Below are 26,083 nucleotides of genomic sequence, written 5' to 3'. Positions count from 1 at the left end.
ATTTGATGTCTTATATGAGACCCACTTTATTTTTTTTCACAAATATTTTTATAGTAATTTTGTTGTATCACTTCTAATTAGTTGTTGCAAGTCATTTAAAACATGTTTGTTTCGTTGCTTCAATCGTGATTTTACTATATCACCTTTAATTACTTATGATGGTCATCTAAGCATTCTACCACTTAAATTGGCATTTGTGATTTATTACCTCACTTGTAAAGGATGATAAGCAGGCAACGGATTGACATGTTTGTTTGTGTTGCTTGCTTAAATATTTTCGTTTATATATGTTTATTTTATTTTTCTTTTTAATATGTTATATATTTGAGAATTACGTAAAAGTATTATAAATCATAATAAATAACAGTTTAAAATAATTTTAAAAAAACTTTAAAAAATTTAGCTAACTCTCTAAATTTTATTACTGCCACATAAATTGGGACAGAAGAAAGTACTATAAATCACAATAATCAATAAGTTAAAATATTTAAAAAATATGTTAAAAATTTAGTTAACTCTCAAAATTGTGTTAATACCACATAAATTGAGACAGAGGGTGTAACATATATTATTTGAAAATTACATAAAAAGTATTATAAATCACAATAATTAACCTAAAATGGTTCTTCACGTTAAGCCCGTGCTAACACGGGCCATATATCCCCCTAGTATATATGTATATACCTCTTTGTCAACATGTCTGCTTGTTGACGGGGGGTAATTTGGTCATTTCAATCACTGCTTAAATTGATAGTTGTTAGACACGTGTAGCAATAAATTGATACTTAATAGCGTTCTTGGTGTTGGTGTGCAAGTGTAATTTTCTTGTGCCAGTTCATTTGATCGTTTGAGTTCTTATATGGGTCGCCTTGTAATGTTTTGAATTTTGAGTGGATGAATCGAAGGGATGGGCGTGCAGAACTCATTCAATGTGAGTTTTGGTGGTTTCGTTGGCCGGAGTAATGTCACAATGGAGGGGCGAAGACGGTTCCATCGGTGTGACTGGTGAGGGGAGAGAGAACACGGGAAATACGGGCGACAGTCGATGTTAGGATAAAATAAGAGATGAGAAAATATGGCGGTTGGATATCTCGATGTTGGAATAAAATAGACGGTTGTTAGAATAGAGATGAAAGGAGGAGAATATGGCGCCGGGGGTTGGGGGAATAGAATTAGGTTAGGGATTTAGGATAATAAATTAAAAAAGAAAAAGAAAGTGTAAAGGAATAGACAAGACCCGTCTGATCAAAGCTGTGAAAATCAATTCTTACAACAATAAAAATTATGATAACTTTGTCACATTAAAACGTTCTGTAATCAAACGTAAAATATACAAAGTTAATGAAGGATTGACCAACAACATTAAATTTTTGAAAAGTTATACAAATTGTAAAAAAGCATCACTATTCGAGAAATACAAACATATGTACCATATACCAGTTAGGGTTTGTTTGGTAATTGGTTTAATGGTGAGTTATGCAAGTATTAAATCGTGCATAAATAATAATAAAATTTGGTAGCGGGTTAGGAGGTAATTACCACCCATTTGGCCATAAGAATTTTTCACTTTTTTCCAAAAAATTATTTCACTTTAGTGAAAATTGGGGTGTTTGGCCTTGAGAATTCCAAATCCAATTCCAAATTGTTTTTGAAAAAGTTCATTTTTTTTCAACTACAATTTCAACTTTATTTATTGTTACAAATGACATAAAAACACCCTATTAATTTCATCCAACAACCAGAGTTAAATGTCTAACTACCACATTTTCCACTTCTTCCCACTTCCATTGATAAAAGACCTCAAAATTGAAGGCGTCTTCAAATTTTTTCTTCTTCCTTAAAATCTCCTCATGATACAACGGAACCTTAATCTGTTCATTCTTGCAACTCTTTATGCAACACCAACAACAAGGCAACATTATTATCTCCTCTCACATTTGGTTGTATAGGTAAATTAGTTAAGTTGTGTGATTTTGATAGTTTTTAAAAATTTGGGGTATAAAATTATATTTAAAAAAGACTTTTCAAGTCTAAAAAAATTCCAAGAAGACATGACCAAACACAACTCCAACTTTAATTCCCAACTCCAAAATAAATTAATTTTCATGCCAAACCTACTAAGTTATTTATGTTTATGTATCAGTGGCCCTACTCACATCAGGTTTTCGAGAAAGAAGAGTGAGATGATTTACTAACACAACTAACTTATTTTTAATTAAAAATTGAAAATTATTTAATTTACACCACTTAAACAATATTAATAATATTTATCGAGTATAATTTTACATTTAATGAAGTGATTTACTATTACACAAATATATATAACTTAATTTAAATAAAAAATAGCTGAAGGTATTTAACCAACAGTACTTAAAATAAATATTGGGTGCACGGGCTCTTCCTCACTATTGTGCTTACTTGAGAAGATGGATATTGTAAGAATAAATGAGTTGATTGTTTCTTGTTCCAATGGCTTTTTTAAAACTCAAACTGGAGCACCTGGTCAACCAGGAACGTCTTCCAATCTTTGCTACAAGCTGAACCTTCCAGACAAGTGAAATAATTAAAACAAGTTAAACCTTACTTTAGGAAGCTTATATTTGTCAAACTTCAAACATTATGTCTTTAGTTTCTTCCTTACTATGTCTCCAAATCAAGAAAGTACTTATCAGGTTGATGGCAAATGGCTCATCATTGTCTTACGGACCCATCTATCCACAAGTTTCATTATTTGACTCTTATACTTAGTTTCATAGACCACCAAGAGCCATAAGCAGGAAGCAAGAAGGAACTGGTTTTACGTACTCGTGCAGACACAAGTTTCTGTCATATTGCACTTGTGGTGATAACATATTCAGCTGTTGTGGGCCTACAAAACCTACTTGTCTTGGGTATAATGCCTTCATATTCAGGGTTCATGGAGCCATTTGTTTGTCCTTGTTGAAGATCTGCACTAGGATTGCTTCTCATTTTTTATCTATGAATACATGCGGTTAGAGAACTAGTCTTGGTGCTTGGGGTAATTGCAGATGCCCCCTAGCAGGAGCTTTAGTGCACACTGCACCGGGCTGCCCTTTTTAACTCTCTCCTCCCTCATAAGGGAGAAATGTTTAGTGGGTCCAGACAAGCAAATGGAAAATTCTCAATTTAAGCTTTAGGTTTCTTGTATAGATCTATTGTTATGATATAGTTTGTTACTTTTCACTTGCATTTCTCAGGTAACAACAAAACCAATCCTTATATATCCCAACAGTGGTGAGAGTTACGATGGCATTCGAAAGGAGTGGGTGGTGAGTACTTCTCCTCATTGACATTCTGCTTTTAACTGTACCAATTGTACCAATTGAGTGACACTGAAAAGGCTTGTTGATTCTCTTTGATTTACAACACACTTAGGGGTCATTTGGTAGTGTGTATTAAAAAGTAATGCATGCATTAATTTTGATATACTATTAATACCTTGTTTGGTACACTTTTACCCTATGTATAACTAATACCATGCTTTTCCACATATTAGTAATACAAAGGGTCTCAGCATGCATTAAAGTGATTAATGACATTATTACCCCTCAAATCCCTCTTCTCCATCCCCTCAATATTTGATCTCGCACCGAATGAATTGATAGACTCCATCAGTACTCACTTGACTTTGTGTACAGTGGCTCCCCATACTTTTTCCACAATTTTGATCAAATCTTTAATTTTATCATAGGGGTGTGCATCGGTCGGTTCGGTTCGGTTTTATACACTATCGGTTTGGTTCGGTTCGGTTTTATACACTATCTGTTCGGTTTATCGATTTTCGATTTTTAAATATGTTAAACCAATAATCAAACCAATAAGATATTTTTTATCGGTTTTTGGTTTATCGATTTTTAGTCCTTAAAGGTTTGGTTTTCAGTTTAACTGATAAGAAAATACTCATAAAATAGAAATAGTATTAACTAACATGAAAAAAAATGAATCTTAGTTGTAATCAAAATCCTATATAATGTGTTTTAATTTACAAGAATCTTCAAGTTTGAACTAAATGTTGCTAGGAGAAATTAAGAGTTTGTATAATTGAAATAATAGGTTTGTTAATTTGTAGAAATTAAAGAGAAATATATAATAAGTCTCTCGCTCTCTCTTACACACACACACACATATATATATATATTCTTATTGGGTTATCGGTTTAACCCAATAACCTAATAAGAAAAAACCGAACCGAACCAATAACCCAATAATTTTTTTTTATAAAACCATTAAAAAACCGTAACCCAATAACAATAAACCGATAACATTTTTATTGGTTCGGTTTATCAATCGGTTCGGTTTTTGCACACCCCAATTTTATCACTTGCTTTCACTTCATATTAAAATTCTTAAGTTGGCGACTCTGCTTTCACTTTGAATTTTTGTTCTGATCTGGCCATTGAGGGAATGGGAAAATCGATAGAATTAAGAAAAAGAGACTAATTTTTGTTGAGTAAATTCAATTTTCCTCGAAGTAGCTTCCTGCAGCAGGAAACCCTGAACCTTACCAATCAATGAAGTTTTATATTGTGGAGGATATTTTTGTAAGTTAACATATTTTTATAAAAATTATACAAGACAATTTATTTTTGGGGAATGGTCTGAAATATACCCAAACTTTGATAAAATTTGTTGTAACACGTATGAACTTTGTAGAGGTCCTATGAAACCTTAGACTATTTATTAGCGTATTATGACCCCCCTAGATTATTTTTTAGCGATTTTATTGATATTTATTTGCACTAAATTCTTTTATTTATTTAATTTTTTATTAATAAATTTTATCTATTTATTAGCTTATAAACATCACTAAAATACACAAATAAATAGTTCAGCGGTTCATAGGACCCTGCAAAGCTCAGGCGTATTACAACAAATTTCATCAAAGTTTGGGTATATTATGGACCCTTTTCCCTTTATTTTTTATACATCAAACCAAACAATGTATAATAAATAGGGTAAAGGGTCAAATTTACCCCTCTACTTCTAAAAATTGACTATATTTATCCTTTGTCATACTTTTGGGCTAAATATACCCCTGCTGTTAAGAAAGTTTTCATCCATGCCTTTTAATTTAACGGAAAAACAAAATCAATCTAAATAACCCGTATCCTAATCTAACCCCGACCCGACCCTAATTAACACCGACCCACAAACAAAATTTCTCTACAATTGGACACTTTGAGAGAGCTACAGAATTTGAGAGAAAATAGAGGTGCATTAATGGAGTTTCGAGAAAGAAGAGTTCTGATAGGGAACATTACAATATATATTTTCTCATCATCACCATGGAAACCCATCACCACCACCCAAATCTCAAAACATCATTTTCCTGTGGCTTCTCCGCCGTTGTACTCAGTCAGTTCTCAGCCATGGGGAGTTCGCTTAAATGTAATGACGAATTGGGATCCATTTGTATTAGGATCAATATTTGCGATTGAGAGAAGACCCAGCCTCAGTGTGGTCAATTTCAAAGTTTTCATCTAATGGAGAAAAAATTACCATCAGCGTCAATTTTATCATATTACCTATACTACCACCAGCCACCTAACACAACTCCACCACCGCTACCTCCGGCAAGCTCATCAGAATCTTCATCGAAACTGGACTAATCCCTATCAGAACACTCTCGTCTCTCTCAAAACTTCATTAAAGCGCCTCTATTTCCTCTTAAATTCTATAGCTGATCTCTCAAGGTGTCCGGTGTCCAATTGTGAAGAAATTTTGTTTGTGGGTCAGTGTTAATTAGGGTCGGGTCGGGGTTAGATTAGGATACAGGTTATTTAGATTGATTTTGTTTTTCCGTTAAATTAAAGGGCATGGATGAAAACTTTGTTAACAGCGAGGGCATATTTAGTTCAAAAGTATGACAAAGGATAAATCTAGCCAATTTTTAGAAGTAGAGGGGTAAATTTGACCCTTTTCCTTAATAAATAATGCCAACATAACTAATACAAGCATTATTCTTATACACTGTACCAAATGACCCCTTATGTGCTTATCTGTAGTCAGTGGTTTGTAGGAAAGAAACTATGTCTTTTCCTTTCTTGCATGAGATGATGAATAGAAACCTTGATGAGTTTTTTCTTTTGGTGACCAAGAAATTCATGTGGAGCCAACCCTTTGGGTGACCGTCAGAACTCGGGGATGATGGGCCAGCCCCTCTACCTTACTTCACTTAAATATTGGACTTAGTTCGGTTGACACAGTGATCGAATATGTGACATAAGACTCAAATCCCGCCACCTTTGCAAGTTGAGCTAACCCCTGCGGCAGTTTCTTTTTCTTTACTGTAAATGTTCAGAGTTATTATAGGTCAATATCTTCAAGAAAGGGCACTTTCATCTTCTCCTTTAGGCTCCACACTTGCTAAGTGATGATATTATGGTCTACAACCTTTGTAATTCTCAACATTCAAGCATTAATGTGCTTTTAAAAAATATTCAAGCAATTTTTCATTTCTACTTTAATAGGTAGCTAAAATTGCTGCTTGAACCAAAGAACACATTTCGAGACACAAAGAAATCTGAATACTGAAGCTTTATGAAGTAAGCTGAAAGCCTGAAACCAAAAGTTAATGTCCTGATTAGGAAATATCTGGAGAAGAGCCACTTCAGTTTCTGGTTTTTTTCCTTTCAAGAAAAGGGGAAACAAGAAAGAAACAAACAGTTTAGGTCCTCAGGCTTAACACAATGAGGAATTAAGGACCTTGTGCCCTTGTATGTAAATAATTAAATCCAGACATATACATATTAATCACCAGCTGCGTAATCGTGTGGTTTTAAGATGTTCTTACAGATATCTATGGTTGTAATTACTTCAAAGTTATCCTTATAATATTCTTTTCCTCTATGTTGCAGAGTAATACTGGGATAACAGATGAAGATTTTGTCCCTTACGTTAATAAATGGTGTGAGGCAGGAGCATCTCTGGTAGGAGGTTGCTGCAGAACTACTCCTAATACCATTAGAGCAATACACCAGGCACTCTCCGGAAGGCGTACTGTCTAATCTGGAGAACCAATACAGGCATCTAACTTAAAAAGAGAAAAGATTTTGCCTATGTTGAGAGAATTGTTTCCCCATCTAGTAAGCCTGGTTGGCCTACATCTCAGAAGAGGTTTCTGCTTGACTGGAGTTCAGGGCAAGAGAAGGTCCACTGATCAACCGAGGCTGTTTGTCGGTGGTGTATCATATTTTGGTACGTTGGAGAACTTTCTAGTATTATGCCACATTGTAGTTTATGGTTGCTCAATGAATGTACTATTCACCTATTTTACTACCAACAATGTAACCATAGCTATTTTACTATTTATTTAGACCTTCAATTTTCCAAATTGGAAGTTCTGAGATTTGAACGTTGATCTTGCCAACTGTGAAAACAGAAGTTACCTAATGATTGATAGTCACACTGACAACTGTGGGTTACTAGAGAAAATTAAGTGGGAGGTGACAAAAAAGTCTTTAAATTAAAAATGATGACAATTTTTACCAACTAAAGTGAAAGCTTCATTTAAATTCTCATTAAGTTAATTGGGGTGTAAAGTGCAATTTTTACAAATTTATTAATTTTTTAAGAAGTTTTCAACTCCAAATTTCAAATTTTAGAACCACTACCTCCAAATCTTTTGAGTCTTTTTTCTTTTCTTCCTTTCTTCTCATTTTTTTCCCCTCTCAAGATTTTTCTCTTCCTCCGTCTTCTCTTCTTTTTTTTTTTTCTCTTTTTTCATTTCGGTCTTCTTTTTTTAATCTTCATGGATTATTTTTAAAAAAAAATTGAAAACTTTGAAAAGAAAATTTTTGATGTTTTTAAAAAATGAATAAAGAAATAATTTAGAAATTTCAGCAACTATCATAGTTGCTGCAGCAGTTACGGTAATTGCTGTAGTTTGTGCAACAACTTCGATAATTATTGCAACAACTACTATTAATTGTGTTACAACAATTATTGTAATTGTTGTAACAACTATCGAAATTGTTGTAGCAACTTCGACTATTGTTGCAATAACTTCGACGATTGTTGTTGCAACAATTACGATATTTACTTAATTTTTGAAAAAAAAAAAAGATGTGGTTGGTGAAGGAGACCACGAAAAAGTGGTATTTATGAGAAAAAGGAGTGGTGCTGGTGGTGACGCCGAAGGAGAAGATGGCATTTGTTGTGTTGTTGATTTTGATGGTGGTAGAAGAGAAAAAAGAAAAATAGGCGATAGTTGTGTAGAAGGAGGAAATGATGGTGGATCTGGAAGAGGTGGTGATGGTGGAGGAAGAGAAAGTGGCGATGGTAGCAGCAACAAAAAAAAGTGTGGAGGAGGAGTAATGGTGGTGATGTAAGGATCATTGTGTAAATAATAAAACTTGAGAGTTCTAAAATTAATGTCATTAATACTGATTTTAAAATTGTCATCTCTACTCAATATTTAAAACTTGTGTAACTTTTTTTTAGTTTTAAAATTTTTTTGTCACCCTTAATTAATTTGCCTGAATTACTATCCGTGTGACACTAAATGCTCCATCATATGCAATGGCGAAGCTGGAATTCATACAAATGGAATCAAAAGTATCACCATTGGGATTTGAACTTGTGAGGTGAAGCAATTTTAGAATGTCTTTCAGCCGATTTATTAGAATTTTTGCTCTTGTTAAGGGGAGTCGGTACCTTCTTTATAGATTGTATAACGTAATAATTCAGTGAAGGGATCCAAAGCTGATTGTGTTTGATGTGATTTGCCTTGGCATGAAATTCAAAACTACAACTTTATTATTATATTGTAACAGTAAGGGAAAATATTAAAATAATAGATAAAGGGTTAATTATTCTATTTTGAAAAATTAGTTAAATGTGTCCTCATCATATTTTGGGGTCAAATTTATCATTAATGTCATACTTTGGGGCTAAATTTATCTCTCTACTTTGAAAAAGTAGCTAAATATATTTGTCGTCATACTTTGAGGTCAAATTTATCCTCGGTATCATATTTTGGGGTCAAATTTACCCTTGATATAATACTTTGGAGTCATATTTACCCTTATTAAGAAATTTTTCACATGTACCATTACTTTAATAGAAAAAGTCAAATTCACATTAAATGCCTCATTTTTAAAAAAATAAAACACACTCTAATCTAAGTTGTCTGATCTGATTCGAGCCACAAAAAGGATACAAACAAATACAACCCCTCAGTTTTGTTGATCACATTTTTTGATAAGATCAAGCCACTAGATATTTATCAGTGTATAGCTCATGGAAAATGAATTAGTATTGGTGCAAACATAAATAAATATATCCCTCCGTCAATTCATGGATCTGCATCAATTCAGGGCTCATGAAAAATGAAACTTAGCAATCAAATGCAACAGAGTATACCAACTAGATATTAGTCTAGATGATTGAGTTAAGATGTCTCCTTATGTATCAATCATGACATCTCTTCATTTTTATGTTTTTATGTATAATTTGGATCTACACAATTTTTATCATGTCATTTGTTTAGAAAATTTATCCACGGATTCTAGAATCTAAATGACATAGAATTGCACACCAAATTTTGAAATTTAAACATAATTGGAACAGAGGCAAAGTTTGTAATATACATTTTTGTTGTTTCATGCTTCTGCATTATCTCATTCTATTTTACTTTTTGTTCATTTGTAAATAACCAATTAGCACGACACATTGGAAAAAAGTATATTTGTTCCTAAAGAAAATTCGACCAACAGAACTGCAAGAGAAACATATTTATTTGTGTATTTTTGTGGTATGATCGGACGAGTTAGATTAGGATGTGTTTTATCTTTAAAAATGAGTCATTTAACATTGATTTGGATTATTTTGTTATAGGAAGGGTGCATGTAAAAAGTTTCTCAACAACGAGGGTATTTTTGACCCAAAGTATAACATCGAAGGTAAATTTGACCCAAAGTATGATATCGAGTATAATTTTGACCCCAAAATATGACGAGTGTAAATTTAATCCCAAAGTATGACAAAAGATATATTTAGCTAATTTTTTAAAGTAGAAGGGTAAATTTGACTCTTTTCCTAAAATAATTATTAGAGGGGAAAAGGGTCAAATTTACTCCTTTATTTTGATAAATTGGCTAAATGTACCCTTCGTTATACTTTGGGGCTAAATTTACCCATGTTGTCATATTTTGGGGTCAAATTTATCCCTCTACTTTGAAAAATTAGTTACATAAATCCTTCGTCATACTTTGGCGTCAAATTTATCCTTGATGTCATACTTTTGAGTTAAATTTACCCTCGTTATAAGAAACTGTTCATATGTATCATTTCTTTAATAGAAAAAGTTCAAATCAACGTTAAATGCTCTTTTTTTTTTAAAATAAACATGCCTTAATTTAACCCTTCCGATCCGACTCTAGCCACAAAAAAGACACAAATAAATATACTCTCTTCAGTTCTGTTGGTCAAATTTTTTCAACGAGATTAAGCCATTGGATATTTACCAGTGCATATCTCATGAAAAATTGATCTGCATCAGTGCAAACACAAAAAAATATATCTGTCTCCCAGTTCATGAATTTGCATCAAGGCAGAGCCCAAGAAAAATTGCATTTGACGGTCAAATGCAATAAATTAGGCCCATTGGATATTTCTATGATTCATTGAGTTAAAAGGTTTCCCTATCTATCAATTGTGGCATTCCTCATTCATATATCTTTATATGTAATTTAGATCTATACAAATTTTTCATCATGTCATTTGCTCAGAAACTTATTCACAAGATGCACATAGAATTTCATGCCAAATTTTGAAATTTGAACATGATCGTACAAAAGTAGAGCTTGTAATAGATAGTTTCTGTAGTTCCATGCTTCTACATTATCTCATTTCATTTTACGTTTTGTTTATTTGTAAACAACCTATTGCACATTGAAATAGAAGTATTTTGTTCGTTGAAAAGATTTGATCAGCAGAATTGAGGGAGGAGTATATTTATTTGTGACTCTTTGTGGGCCGAATCGTGCGAATTCAATTAGGGTATGATTTATTTTTAAAAATTGGGCAAGTTAACGTTGAAGATAAATATGACCCGAAAGTATGATATCAAGGGTAAATTTGACCTCAAAATATGATAATGAGGGTAAATTTGACCCAGCTAATTTTTCAAATAGAGGACCTTTTCCCTTATTAAAGAACTAGTTTGGCGGAAAGTCACCGTACCAGATTTAAAGAGTTTTTACTTCATTTGTGAAAATTTGAATGATGTTAACTGTCAAATAATATAAGGATGTCCCAGAAATGCTAGTGTTAGGAAAGGCTGCCTTAGCGGAAACAGTAATTTCGAAATGAAAAGAGCAGTATATTATATAAACTGAGCCAAGGGGGTAGCTATTTATGAAGAATACTTTAAGCTAACACAATATACTCTCCCGTCCTAGAGAAGAAAGTAAACAAGTTCCCTTCACAAGGGGCAGCTAGGTCCCTGGGTGCATTAATATGTAAAACTTGAGGAAGTTGGCATTAACACCTTTTTCAAAACTTATGACTTGAGCACTTAACAAGCAAAGACAAAGCCACTGGACAGAACTACAATATTGAGCGCATCAGATGGATATTTGACCATCAACTTTGACTAGATTTATCCGTTGGTACTTAAGCAATGACCATGGAGGTATCATAAATTCATTTTCATGTTGACAACAATATTCTGGAGTGCACGGTAGTCATAACCAACTGTTACAACACTTTACATGATAAAAATGCTAAAAAGAACAGCTCGTGAATCAGGAATCAAACCCAGAGTAAACGCCATTATCCCTTAGCAGCCTCTTTTCCTCTTCAACGTAACTCTTCCCTCTGCTAGCCTGACCAAGATCTCTCTTCCTCTTCTCCTTCTGTGAGAAAGAAAAGTTCTTCCTCTCTTTCTGAGTTCGTGCATGAACCAGTTCCTCTGCTTCCGCAAGTGAAGCCCTCGTCTTCTGACGCTCCTCATAAGTTTCTTCCTTCTCTTTTTCCCGAGTTTCCTTCCCACTTGACCAAGACCAATTTTGTTCCTGTTCTGGCTCCTTGGGTGGTGGAACTTTCAGGACAGATAATCCACCTTTATACCCGTGGCGGCTTAGAGCTTCAATGTCCACACCTTTTCTGTTCCGCTTTGCAGACTCAACTGAACATAGGCAATATTAACCATTACGCATCAAGTATTGACACTTTTTTTCTGGCATATAGGACGAAACAACAAAGTTACTCTCCTATGTCATTTATATAGTGGTAGCTATAGCCTACAGTAGTATGTGGGAGCACATCAATAGCCTTTGGCTTGAACTGTGTATGCATATTGAAATTACTTTTGAAAATATATCATGTTCATACCAACTCTGCACTCCTTGTCATTCGTCACAAATTACCAGTAGGCACAGCAGTTAAGTTATATGACCAGAGCTACTATATTGAGGCTAGAATTAAAATTAGTTTTTCTGAATCCTAGGTATTTGAGCCTTCGTAAATTCATGGATATCATGGAGTCTCTAGTGATTTATTCTATGCATCTATGTGGTTCTCCATCACTAGAATAAATAAGTGCTAGATTCACTACAATTCCCAAAGAAGGATGCACCAAATAACTTTAAGAGCATGAAGAAGCTGTAGAAACTTGCTATCAAAAGCAAAAGACCCTAAATGAACATATTTTTATACTAACTTTGCACCCAATGTCACAAATAACCTAAGTTGCTCGAACTCGGGTGCGGGTGTCCGGGCACGGATCTAGAGGTCGGATCCTTCACGGTCTCAATTTAAAGATTTGGGGATATGGATCTAGGGATGGATACAGGTGCGGGGATTCGGTGAAAAATAATTTAAATATCTAAAAATAGAGTTATAAAACATAAATTTTGATATATTATGTGAAAAACTTAAGGAGAAAATATTTTTCAAGAAGAAAATCTTGAAAGGAGATAAAAAGAAAAGCAATAACATAGAAATTTCTATATACAAGGTATTTCATTTTCTTCAATTTCACCTTAGCTTTTATTTTGATTATAGAATTTCTTAAATCTGTCCGGACTTTCCCAATCGATTTTGGTCAAAGTACCCAAAATCGGTTGACCACATCGGGTACGGATCCCACACCCATATCGTGTCAACACGGGTGCGGCACCGAAAGTGAAGAGTCCGAGTAACTTAGCAAATAACTAGTAAGTGCAGTAGAATCCCATACACACCGACTTATAACAATATTGATGCTAGAATACAAAATGGCTTGAATTAAGATCCTTGGTGGAATTTGAGACTCAGTAAATTCAAGGATTTGGTGATTTATTTCATGCGTCTATGCTGATCTCCATCACCAGATTAAACTATGCTAGAAAGCCTTAAAAATAAATAATTCTTTAGAATTCTCAGCGAAGGAATAGGGAGCAATTCTAATTGGAACGAAGAACATTAATAAACAAGCAGTAGTAACGTACTGGGGTATCAGTATTTTATCCACATCAACAACATCAACGACAACACGGTAGGACACAAATGATCATATTTTCCAGATTACTTGCTCTCTTTTACATTTCTAGCTATGCAAGCAGTTACCTGTAGTTTGCTTTCAAAGTAGTATTCCTTTTTTTGGTAGCAAAAACATACTTGTCTAGTGGTCAATGAAGGAAAAGAGTTGGTACCTTGAGAAGATTTATGTTTAGCATTGATGTTGGCAGACCCCAAATTGTCGTCAGTATCATCGGAGGAGGAGGATGTATCGTCTTCTTCTTCTTCTTCATCACTCCATGGCATTGCCCTCTTCATCCTCAGCCTCAACTAAACTACAAAACCCACAAAACGCAAATTGATTAACAAAACAGCCCTAGTCCAAGCTAGTGGGTATTTAAAGAAACAAATTACCTTGTAGTGTTGTCAATCGAAATTGGCTAGGCTTTTGTTCGTTCAGAGGACCGGTAAATAATGTGGATGGTTCAAAAAGAGGGTTTTGCCTCGGTCATATTTGCTCTCACTCAAATAAATTTTACTACTTGTCTAATTTCAAAAAAAAAAAAAAAAAAAAAAAAAACATTTTATATCTACTTTACTCATATTATTAAATACTTTATTCAGTTTCCAACATAATAAACTTCTTATGAATTTATAAACTAGATACGTAAAATAAAATAATTTATTTAATAATGGGCAACTAAAATGAAACGAAGGAAATACCCTCTTCATCCTAATTTATGTGACATCATTTAATCAAATATAATGTTTAAGAAATAAGAGAAAATTTTGTTATGTTTATTAAATTACTCTTAATAAGGTCATTTTAATGTTACCTTTTAGTAGTTAACCTTTAATAAAAACAAAATAAAAATGATGTCATTAAATATTTCCACTGCTCTATTTACTCTTCCTAAATTTCTTAATTTTGATTTCTCATTTTACCTGTAATTTTTCATTAATCAAGACAAGACAATTTTTTTTCATTTTTATCCTTAGTATTAATTATTTTTTTTCCAAATTAAAATATAAACATCATTTAATACGAATGTTATGATAAAGTAGTCATGTTATTAATTATTTTTTAATCAATATGTAATGTCAAATTAGGACGAGTAAAATGAAACGGATAGAGTAATTGCTAAATAAAAAAATATAACATTTTTTAGATGAACTAAAAAAAGAAAGAATGTCAATAAATTAGGACATATGGAGTAACTAAATTCGACATTTTACTACTAATCTCTCCATTTCTAAATACTTGTCACACTTTTTATTTTTACATTCCTTACAAAATATTGTGTTTTTATCACAATATTCATATTTAATTTCTTTAATCATCGCTCTTTAATTAATGAAAACTGAATATCTCTTTGATAAATAAAAAGTTTGTTAAGGATAAAAGAAAGCATAATATACTTAATATTATTTTAATTTTTAAAATAATAAATATTAAAAAATACTTATTTTTAGGTAAGAATGTTAAATATTTAGAAATGGATGATATGTTTTTTTATGCACTTATCTATAATTTATATCTATAATATATTAGAAGTGTGAAGACCCTTAAAAAGTGATTTGAACTTTTGCCCTTCATTAAATAATTCACAAAATCATTTTTTTATTATTTCTTAAAAATTCATTAAGACTTAGTTCTTAAACTTTTCCTTATTTGAATTATATATCTAAAATTTAAGAATTTTAAATAAATTAAAATTGTATCTTAAGAAAATCCTTAAAACCTTTAATTAATTGATAGTACTGTTTTGGCATTTTTTCCTTAAATCACGTACGTATGCTTTTGGATAAAAGTTGTGTTCACAAATAATTTTAGTTATATCTTTTTTTTTGGTTTGATTATTTAATCTAAGTAAGAATTCTTAATATTAACACGTCTAAATCAATTAGAAGTTTACCTTATATAGAAAAAGAATTTTTACAATTCTATTTAACTAATATTTTGAATCAAAATTTATGAAAAACATAGCTCTAATTGTGCTTTTTTGTCTTATTTTATTATTAAGTCAAGTCATCTTTTTTATGTGTATTCATGATTATCATCTTCTTCATCTTTTGTTATTCCTTTTAGTTAATAACTTTAAAGATTATGTATAAATTATGATTAAATAATTAACAAGACAATGAATTTTCTTTTTTTGATAATTTCTCGTGTTTCTCTTTCAGTGGAAGATTTTTTATCAAAATTTGGAAGAAATAAGCATATCGCCACCGAATGAAGTCGTCAAAAATATAAAAGGTTTATCTCTTTCTTTTTTTTTCTTCTTTTGTTGAACTATGACTTTTTTTTGATGATGCATAACTTTTGTTTGAATGATGAACATATAAATTTAGGATTATAGTCTAAGATTTCAATTTTGGGCTTACTAATTAAGTTTGAAAGCAGATCAAGTACATCATTCATCGTAAATTGAGTTCAGTCTATCTACCTACTATTATAAAATTCTGATTATAAATGTTAGTTGATAAAAATATCTTTTGAGGAATCTTCTCAATATATTGAATATTATTGAAAAATTAATTGGGTTGAACAAATAAATTGAGGAAGCTTCCGAAGAAACTAATTCAAACAAAATGATAATTGTGTTGATATGAAATTGAAGACAGAAGTGTAGCCAAGATTTGAGGTATGGGGGTTCTAAATTATAAAACAAAACAACGATTTCAAGCTAATATATATAAACCTCCAAACTAACTAACAAGTACTGATATTTGATAAAATTAGAAAGCCACGAACTACCTAAACACTACATAAATATAAGTGTTTATGTTTTAAAAAAAAAAATTACATAATTTTGTTTTAGATTAAAGACGTCGTTCTTTTTACTTTTTTTAATTATAAGCTTTCTGTTTTTTTTTTTAAAAGATTAACAAAATGGTAGAAGACGTCATTTTTTTTTTTACTTCTTTCAATTATATTAGTTTATGTTTTTTCATCAAAATACGAAAGATCTATATATTGAGAAAATGGAAAAATTGAGAAAGAGAAAAATGATACAAAGTGCGCAAAGAGCAAAAAACAAAAGTAATTAAAAAAATATGTTACGGTGGGTTTCAAACCCACAATCTTGGGGAAAAAGACTTTTTGTTGCGCGCACGTAACCATTGAGCCATCTGCTTGCATTTTGATGTGTGTTCCCAGCTATATAACTATATATTTCGTGCTTTTTCAGTACAAATATACGGCCTACGCAAAAATTATTGGGTTCACCCGAATCCCCGTATTACATTGTAGCTCCGCCTCTGATTGAAGCTGCTGGAAGAAAAGGTTGTGAAGATTAAAGAAAGAGAGAAGAGGTGATGGTAAATTTTTATTTTTTTCATAGAATTAGATAATAACTGAAAGTTGTCCTAATGTCAAGATGCTAAACAAACAAAAAATACAATAAACATTTTGAAAGACCATCATGTTTTTTTTTTTTATATATTTTGAATGATTTTATAAAATTGAACTCATTAAATTGAGGTACACGGGCGAGGCGCGTATATCTAGACTAGTTTAATATAAAACGTAAAAGGCTTAAGTCATCACTAGGCACCTAAAGTTATCCCGAAAATTCACTTAGACACCTCAACTAAGGCTTGTACTTATCAGACACTTAACCCACCCGAATTTTGATCCATTTAGGCATATTTTGCCTAATCAGCAACAAGCATAGAGTGTGGGTAATACACTCGCCTGACGTGGCAAAATTAACCAATTAGAAAAAATACGTGGAAAAAAAAATTATATGTGGAATTGCTGATTTTTCTATTTTTTCATTTATTTATTTATTTAATAATAATTTTTTAATTAAAAAAAAAAAAAGAAAAGCACCCTTATCCCACCCAGTCGTCATCTTCACATCCCCCTCCCCCGGCGTCTTCACAGTTCACACACAGACACACAGAGTTCACTCACACACACAGTTCACACACACAGAGAGTCGCCGTCCTTCACAGTTCACACACACACACGAGAGCAGCAACACAGTAGATATTTTCTGACGAAACTCGCCGAAAAATCAACTCTAAAATTCTAAAATTGTTCTATTGCATGAACCCATAAATGATTTTCCTAATTTTATGCTTCAAAATGGAGAAAAGGCCTCTAATACATATAACACGAGGCCTTTTCTCCATTAACACGAGGCCTTTTCTCAATTTTTTCCAACTATAAGACTAAGACAAGAAACCACATCTGGTTTACTCATTTTATCAAATACCTTACGTGCACATTGGAAAGGCCTGTTTTGATGAACAGGCACGTATCGAGAGATGAGTCGAAGAAAGGGAAGAAGAATTTGCTCGAAAATGTCAAGTTGGCATAAGCTTGTTAGGATGTGAAGCAGCAGTTGGAGACAATACAAGCTGAAAATGGACTGTTAAGAAGTGCTTTGAATGATGTAAGATCTGAATTAGCTTCAAGAAAGTTTAGTTTTTCGAGTAAGAATGAATTAGAGGACAGTAAGGCTAAAAATTAAAAAGTTATAATAATTAAAAATTATATTAATAAAATAATTTAAATATTAATTTTTAATTAAAAAATAAAATATTATTTATTCTACTATTCACGCGCTCAAGCAAAGTGTGTTACACTCTACTTGCCAAATCAACATTTTGTGCTTGATAGGTACCAATTTTAGTACTTGAAGTGTCTGATAGGAACATGACTTAGTTGAGGGGTATAAGTGAATTTTTGGGATTACTTAAGATGTCTGGCGATGACTTAAGCCAAATGAAAAACATAAAGTTATAAAATTATCTTATTTGATAAATTGGACAACATAACTTCTTTTTCCAACAGAAACGATGCTGGAGTCCTGTAGTGGCATTTGAGTATCACTTAACTAGTGAACTTATTCACGGAGATTATTATAGATAAATTAAAATATAATTTAATGGTTATTATTACATAAATAATTATTAAAAATAATAATCCTTATTATCTCATTAATTTAACTTTATCTTTTCTCAAACTTCAACTAATATTATATGTTATTCATACTATATTGAGAAAAGTCATCATTTCACCTCTGAATTTGTCCTCACAACTTACTTTAGCACTTTAACTTAACACACGTTTATTTAATCTTCTTAATAGGTTTAAAGTGAATTAGTATCACCTAATATTGACGTGAATTTTTTCATTTTTAACAAAAATGCGTCTTTTATTTAAAAAATTGAGATGGTCCCACTTTTATTAATATATATATATATATATATATAAATCATCCATTTCTTCTTCAATGCCCCCACCCCCTTCACCTCTCATCCCCACCCCGCACGTCACACCCTTTACTTCTCCAATACATCAACTAACAACAACACTCATTTTCTTCAACTATTAATTCCTCCATTAACAACCTCAAACACATTCTCCAACAACACTCTCCTTCATTTTTTTTCATTTTTCTCCATTAACGCATTCTCCAACGAAGACATTAAATTGCTTCATTAACAAGAAATACTGACAACGGAGTGGATTTGTTTCTTTTCTATTCTTTATTTATGTCACTTGTAACAAAGAAATTTCTTGGTATTTTAGTTCTGAAAATGATAATTATTTACATTTTCAAAGGTGAAGTGGTTGAAAACGTTGAGAGAGTTGAATTGAAGATTAAGATGGTGTTTAATGAAGAAAAAATATTAATTTGGTATCTTCGTGATTGTTCTCTGACGGTGTTAATGAAGAAAAATGAAAAAAATGGAGGCAAGCTGGGGGGCTGTTTGCAGGAGTGGGGATAGGGGTGGGCTGAAAGAGGAGAAAGATAGAGGGATGGTTTGAAAAAGAAAGAAAATAGGGAGTGATATATATGGTGTTAATGGAGGAAAATAAAAAAATTGGAGATGGGGTAAGGGGCTGTTTGCTGGGGTGGGGGCGGTGGGCTCGATGGGGTAGGAGGAGACCTGGGTAAAAGGGGGGAGGGGGTTAAAGAAGAAAGAAAATACGTGTGGGTTTTTTTTTAAAAAAATTTGTATATATATATATATATAAATATATATATATATATATATATATATATATATATAATATTTTTGAAAAATATTTTATTTATATGGCTCCGACGTGACAGTGATGTGGCGCTGAAATGTGAACGCGTGTAATATACTCTCTGTTGTGAGAGTGGTATAATATCTTTAGGGTGACATTTAATTCACTATAAAATTGTTAAGGGGGTAAATAATTATAAGTTTAGTTTAAGGGTTAAAATGAGTCAAGCGAATAAATTCAGGGGGTGAAATGATGATTTTTCTCTACTATATTTTCAAAGTTGATAACAATGCTTTAATTACCTTACTTTTAAAAATCTCCTTCTTTTCTTTTTGTTATTTTTATTGATTGTCTACACATTTTTTTCTTATTCTTTTCCCAATTGTTTTTCATTTTAATAAATTTCGTTCATGTAATCTACCCTACTTTTATAATTATTTCAGCATTATTTCTCGATGTCCCCTTATATAACAAACATCGACGAATCACACAAAATTAATAATTTGAGTTAAATTTTTAAAATCAACCTTCTTTAGAAGTAGAAATAATTATCCCAAGAGTAAATGCATTGTTTTCATGCTGAATTATAAATGAAATTGCTGAGATACATCCCAACAAAGAGATCCTATTACCCCCTAGACTAATTAAAATCATATTTTTGACAATCTTAAGTGTCTACATGGAACATAAGTATGCCTACGTGGACCTTCAGTATGTTGATTCACACAGTGTGCCACGTAGGCCTTAAGGTTGCCAAAAATATGGTTTTAATTAGTTCAGGGGTAATAGGACCCCTTTTAAGTTAGAGTGTGTCTCAACAATTTTGTTTATAGTTCAGGGTGGAAATAGTGCATTTTCTTTTATCCCAATAAAGTAGCCTTATAAATTTAGAGAGTTGGAAACATAAAAATTTTATTATCCTCATGATTATCCGTCCAATAAATATTTAAAATTTTGTTGCAGTTCAAATAGCATCAGTTACAATTCTAAATTTAATTAATCTTTCCATCTAAATATTTTAAACTCTTTCTACTTTTAAAAAAATTTACGATCTAACCTTTACCTTGAATTATACATATATTTGAATATTAACGAAATATATCTTAAGTTGTAAACTTTAATGCACTTTTTTACCTTGAATTATACATATATTTGAATATTGACGAAATATATCTTAAGTTGTAAACTTTAATGCACTTTTTTGTCTTATTTTCATTTTTTGTCAATCAAATTCATTCTTCTTCCACTTTTAACTAATTTTAGGGCACATTTAGAAAAATATTTTTATCTTAACTAAATTTTTCTATCATTGCTCAATTATAATAATCCTTGTCATATTTTCATTCAGAGAAAGAAGCAGATTCCTCTTAGGAAAAAAAAAATGAATGTAGAGAGACAAACAACTTACCGAATCATTTTTATCCTATTCAATCACTTTTGAATTTTATAAATTATAAGCTCGATGAATTTATACCAATAGATAGTAGTAATGATATATGAAGATTGAAAAAATTTGAGAACGTCATTTTGACATATCATAAACAATTTTCTTATGAATATGTATTTTGAAAACTACAATCTAATTTACATTCTAAAAGATAGTTAACTAAACAAATAAAATCTTTAGTCTATTTAAAAAATGCTAGAATTATGGATCGAAGAGGAAAAAAGAATCACCTCGCTCATACATACAAATAATTTCTCTAAAAAAATTACAAATAGTGATAGTCAGAATACGTTATTTGTATGCCGATCTGTTGTTAAGAACATAAGAAAAAGATTGTTTCCTGAAATGAAAAAAGAAAAAAAGGAAAAAAGGTTGTTGACAAGATGAATGCTAAAACAATTAAAAAAAAGTAAACTTGCTCGTGTTTTATGTAATTGCAAAGTAACCTGTAGATTCACAAAGATGAAGAAGGTTTGGGAAAAGAAAGCGGATTGGAGCAATCAGTAGGCAATGTTATCTTTGAGTCTAAAAATATTCTGATAATGCAAACTCTTCATCAGTGATTAAGGTGATTAAAGAATTGGTTACTTATGAAGAAATAGGAGGTGGGTGTTGTTTCGTACATAACCCCAAGATACAAAAATCTCGATGCCTTAGAGGTATCCTTTAACTTCTCTATTGTATTTGAAATTGTGGCTGCTGTTGTCCTTTTAAATTTAAACAAAAGAAGAACTCCCTTCTTCTTGAATAGTAAATCAACTGCTTACACAAATTTATTTTGTGTTTTATGTAATTGAAAAGTAACCTATAAATTCACAAAAAGATATTAATATAAATTTATTTGAGATAGAAGAATAAATTTTAAAAATATACATCCAAAAAATAAATAACTGTTTAAATAAAACTTGACTCATTGTATAAATTATTAGCGTCACAACATATTCTATGAATATACCAATCGTGGTGTTAATCTTCATCATCCCGCAATATTAATCTTCATCATCATTTATAACAAAAGTTCTAATGAGATTGACAAAAAAATATTAAAAATTTATCAACAAACTACATACAACATAAAAGAAAGTTACCCCAACAAAGTAATATATAGAGCAAAAAGATACTTTAAAAATTCTAGTATGTTAATTCCTTATATTGTCATTGAACTATTGACAATATCTCACAAAAGTCACTTTTATTTTTTTTATGACAAAAATGTCACTGAACTAATACTTTATCTCTCATATTGTCATTCTAATATTTTAAGCTACTAAATTCACTTAATTAAGTTTAAATTTAATGACAATTCATCGTATTATACCACCCCAAGTACATAACAAAAAATGGGTCTAATATAAAAAGCAATAAAATCCACCAAAATAAAATATACATTTTTAAATAAACAAAAATTAGACATATTGAGATGTTTAAAAAAAATTAAAAAATACCTAAAATTTTATAGGACCATTTAAAAGAAAAGTATACTCTCTCCATTTCATATTATTTATAGACTTTTCTCTTTACATGTTTCACTTATGGAATCAGAATATAAAGTTTATGAATTTTGAATTTTTTATTAATAGTATACATTCAAAAAAAAATTAAAATAAATATAAAATTTTTAAAACATATACATTAAATTATATTAACTTATATTTTGCTTTTGTTACTTATTTAAGAACAAGGAGAGTATTAACTAATCTTTTTGTCCCATATATTCTAAGTTACTTATCGATTTATAGGACTAAAATTAAATTATTATTTATCTTTATATTAATTCATTTGAAAGTATGATATAATAAAGTTCCCAAAAAAAATTCTTATATTGTTAATTTTAGTATTTATGAAGACACCAATAGAATGTATTAAAAAATTACAAGATAAATTAGTAAATTATCCTTCTTATTTGTAATTTTTTATGGAATGTGTAGAGAAAAGTGGATAAATAATATGAAATGGAGAGAGTGATTCCTTAATTTTTTTTTAAAAAGGGTCCTATAAAATCTCATATTTTTTTTAAAATTTTTAAAATTATTTTCACCATGTATAATTTGTCTTTGTTTAAAATCTATTTTATTTGGATGAATTTTATTATTTTTATAATAAAATTTGATAGATTTAATTGCCTTTATACTAAAATTATTTTTTGTTGTGTATTGAGTTGTATATTTTAATGAATATTTCATTAAAATTGAATTTAAAATATCACTTAAGAAAATTAAGTGAGTTTAGTAGCTTAATATGTTAGAATGATAATATGAGAGACAAAGTAATAGTTCAATGACATTTTTGTCATAAAAAATACAAAAATGATTTTTGTGAGATATTATCAATAGTTCGAAGATAATATGAGGAATTAACTCCAAAATGAGACAAACATTTTAATATCATTTCTCTTTAAAGCAAGAATGGATGACATTGAAATTTTAATGTAAAATTAAATTATTGGGGGTTATAATATAAAAAAATTAGGAGTTATGAATATTATTAATACTAATTAAGAGTATAATTTATGAGGATAAAAAAGCGTGAGTTATGAATTTTAATGTAAAATTGAATTATTATGGTTATGAATATAAAAGAATGAAGAGTTATGAATATTATTAATACAACCTAAGAGTATAATTATTGAGGGTAAAGAGTGAGTTAATTTTGAAAAATAAAATATCTAAGAAAATAAGAAAAGAAAAATGAAAATGGATACCATTGAAAGGTGCTGCACCAGCGGCCTTTAATGCTTTCTTTATTATTATACTAGATATTGAGGGGTTCGTGCTATCCCGGACCCAATATATATATTTTTTGTGACACAAAAAAATATATGTTATTTTATGTGACACAAATGGAATTTAGATAATTAATCATATTTTTTTAGATATTTTACGTTATTAACTATTGTAATTTATAATACTTTTTATGCAATTTTTAAATAATATATGTTACTTTCCTTGTCCAGACTTTTGCGCAATTAATAGTCAATTATATTTTAAAAATAATTTATTTTTTGATTTATAATATTTTTATTCTATTTCAATTTAAGTGGCACTGATATAATTTCGAGAGTTAACCAACTATTTTATATCTTTTAAGTTTTTTTAAGTTGTTAATTACTGTAATTTATAGTATTTTTTTTAAATATATAACAGATTAAATTAAATTTTTGTGGCATTGATAGTCAATTATATTTTAAAAATAATTTAAATTTTTACTTATTGTGATTTATAATTTTTTTCATCTATTCTAATTTAGGTGACACTGATGAGAGTCAAACAATATTTTATCTATTTTAAATAATTAATTATTATAATTATAGTAATTTTTACATATTTTTTAAAAATATATAATAAATTAAAAAAAAATTAAAATAAAAAAAGGCCAATAAAATTATAGAAAAACATTGCACCAGTTTAACATGCATGCTTTGGCACTTCTTCGTTAAGCCCTTTGCCCTGAATATAGATTTAGATTAAAAGTTGTCTTCGATCTCCATATTCAATATAAATTTATATTCTTCATTAAATCCTCCTGAATCTATAGTAGTTGCTTTGGGAGATAAAAGCAGAAAAAAGAAAACCAAATTGCATAATTTGAGAAAATTGATACCGATTTGTTGTGAAACAAGTAAAGTTAAGTTGATTGTTCTTTTTCTTCACTAGGCGCTGAAGCTGTAACGATTTGTTGTGGCGCCCCAAAGGTATTTTTGATTCCTGACAAAAAATATCATGACCCGGGCCGAGGCTTTGGTCGTTATAGACATCCCGAATCACAAAGGCCCGAGAGACCCCGTAACATGCTATCATGAACATAATCCTTACATACATCAAATGCGAAAGATATGACCGTGTGCAATGAAAATTTATAATCAAATTGTGTCCAAAAGTTTTGACGACATAATACTTACATCTTGCCTACGAAGCCTCTACTGAATACTAACTGTCTAGGCTGAGACAAGGCCCTCGGCCGGACCATAAAATAACTAAACTAACATAAGAATAGACTATCTTTCGAAGCAAGAGAGACTCAGCAACTCTGAATTCTTGGAACAATCTATTGGTTTGCAGGACCATGTGACTGGGCCTCAAAACCTGAAATATAGGGGGTCAGTACTTGAAAGTACTGGTACGTAGAAAATCCAAAAATAACATATATTTTATACAACGTAAGTGAGAGTATTTCATAAATCAATTTAGCATAAGGTAATTGAAAACACATGGACATAATTTGACGAGTATCAAAACATTTTTTTTGAAATCATGACTCAACTCTTCATTTCTCTACAGAGTTAGATGGTACACCCTACAATCTATAATTTCACGGGCTATATGGAATCCGCTCTTGACTCGGCGGCCAAGCCCCCAACCCAAGGTTACCGCAAGGACTGGAGTCTCTGCATCTCTACTACGCTACAAGGCTGTCGCCAGCATACAATACCCTATTTCAGGGCAACACAAAACCCGTGTCAGCAAATCACGATTTTGGGCTATGAGTTATCTAAACTCGTACCTTCTTTGGGTAACCATCTAGCTTTCTTAAGCCCCCATTTTAGACTCTTAAAATCGTGCTTTCTTCTTATAATTATTTCTCTCTTATTCTGTTTAGGGCACATCATAAATAGGGTATCGTCATACCCAGACTTACAAGTCCTTCATTTCATACCACAGCATCTCTACTGTCCTTCTTATTTCAAAGCGTGTTATTGACCACCCAAAAGATTTAAAATAAATCAGGCAAAAGTTCATACTTCAAAACCACATGAAAATAAAACACTTTCTCTCTTCTATACTTTATCTATGATGGTCATGTCTTATATCATTCACATGCAAGTCTTTTATTAGGAAATATGAGCATTTATAAAATAAAAAGAAAACCCCTCTCATTCGTTCATAAAACAATAACAATCCATAAACATTAGCAAAATATGTAAACTCAAACTTTTAATCATCCGTGTAAACAATCTACAAAAATTGTTAAGACAAAGGGTTTCATAACAAGAAAGGGAATTCCGTAAATTATGCTTTCATATAACTTTTTGTACTTGTAACATCCATACACATGAACATAATTCAAGTTTAGGAAAAACTCTCATGATTTAAACAAGATTTCATCATAAATTGGGGTTCCTAATGCATGCTCTAAAAAAAATCTCAAATCTCATAATACGTGCGTACATACATATACTTTAG

The 26,083-nt window shown here is 30.8% G+C and overlaps 2 protein-coding genes across 3 annotated transcripts in view; one reads left to right on the top strand and one right to left on the bottom strand.

Moving 5' to 3' along the window:
* The window catches only part of LOC107842464 (homocysteine S-methyltransferase 2), a 33,074-nt gene extending 25,720 nt beyond the window's left edge, over positions 1-7,354 (top strand). Inside the window, exons 6-7 of one of the 2 annotated variants that reach the window (XM_016686318.2) lie at positions 3,219-3,290; positions 6,879-7,354. In XM_016686318.2, the coding sequence (XP_016541804.1) occupies positions 3,219-3,290; positions 6,879-7,028 (222 nt within the window). In that variant the 3' untranslated portion in view covers positions 7,029-7,354. The remainder of the gene's footprint in view (positions 1-3,218; positions 3,291-6,878) is intronic. The other variant, XM_016686319.2, reaches the window with a different exon arrangement.
* Positions 7,355-11,630: 4,276 nt separating this feature from the next.
* On the bottom strand, positions 11,631-14,012 carry LOC107842463 (UPF0690 protein C1orf52 homolog). Its single transcript, XM_016686317.2, has 3 exons — positions 13,879-14,012; positions 13,659-13,799; positions 11,631-12,151 (listed from the first exon to the last, which is right to left on the bottom strand). The coding sequence occupies exons 2-3, from the start codon at positions 13,780-13,782 to the stop codon at positions 11,769-11,771; spliced, it is 507 nt and encodes a 168-aa protein (XP_016541803.2). The 5' UTR covers positions 13,783-13,799; positions 13,879-14,012; the 3' UTR covers positions 11,631-11,768.
* Positions 14,013-26,083: the final 12,071 nt, after the last annotated feature.

This window comes from Capsicum annuum, chromosome 9, assembly GCF_002878395.1.
Source record: "Capsicum annuum cultivar UCD-10X-F1 chromosome 9, UCD10Xv1.1, whole genome shotgun sequence".
Taxonomy (NCBI): Eukaryota; Viridiplantae; Streptophyta; class Magnoliopsida; order Solanales; family Solanaceae; genus Capsicum; species Capsicum annuum.
This window is presented reverse-complemented; position numbering and strand designations above follow the sequence as displayed.

Excerpts from the sequence above, each read along its gene's own strand:
- LOC107842463 (XM_016686317.2), bottom strand. The coding sequence starts at position 13,782 with ATGAAGAGGGCAATGCCATGGAGTGATGAAGAAGAAGAAGAAGACGAT. Across the intron at positions 12,152-13,658 it reads TAAACATAAATCTTCTCAAG|TTGAGTCTGCAAAGCGGAAC; the intron begins GTACCAACTCTT and ends GCCTATGTTCAG.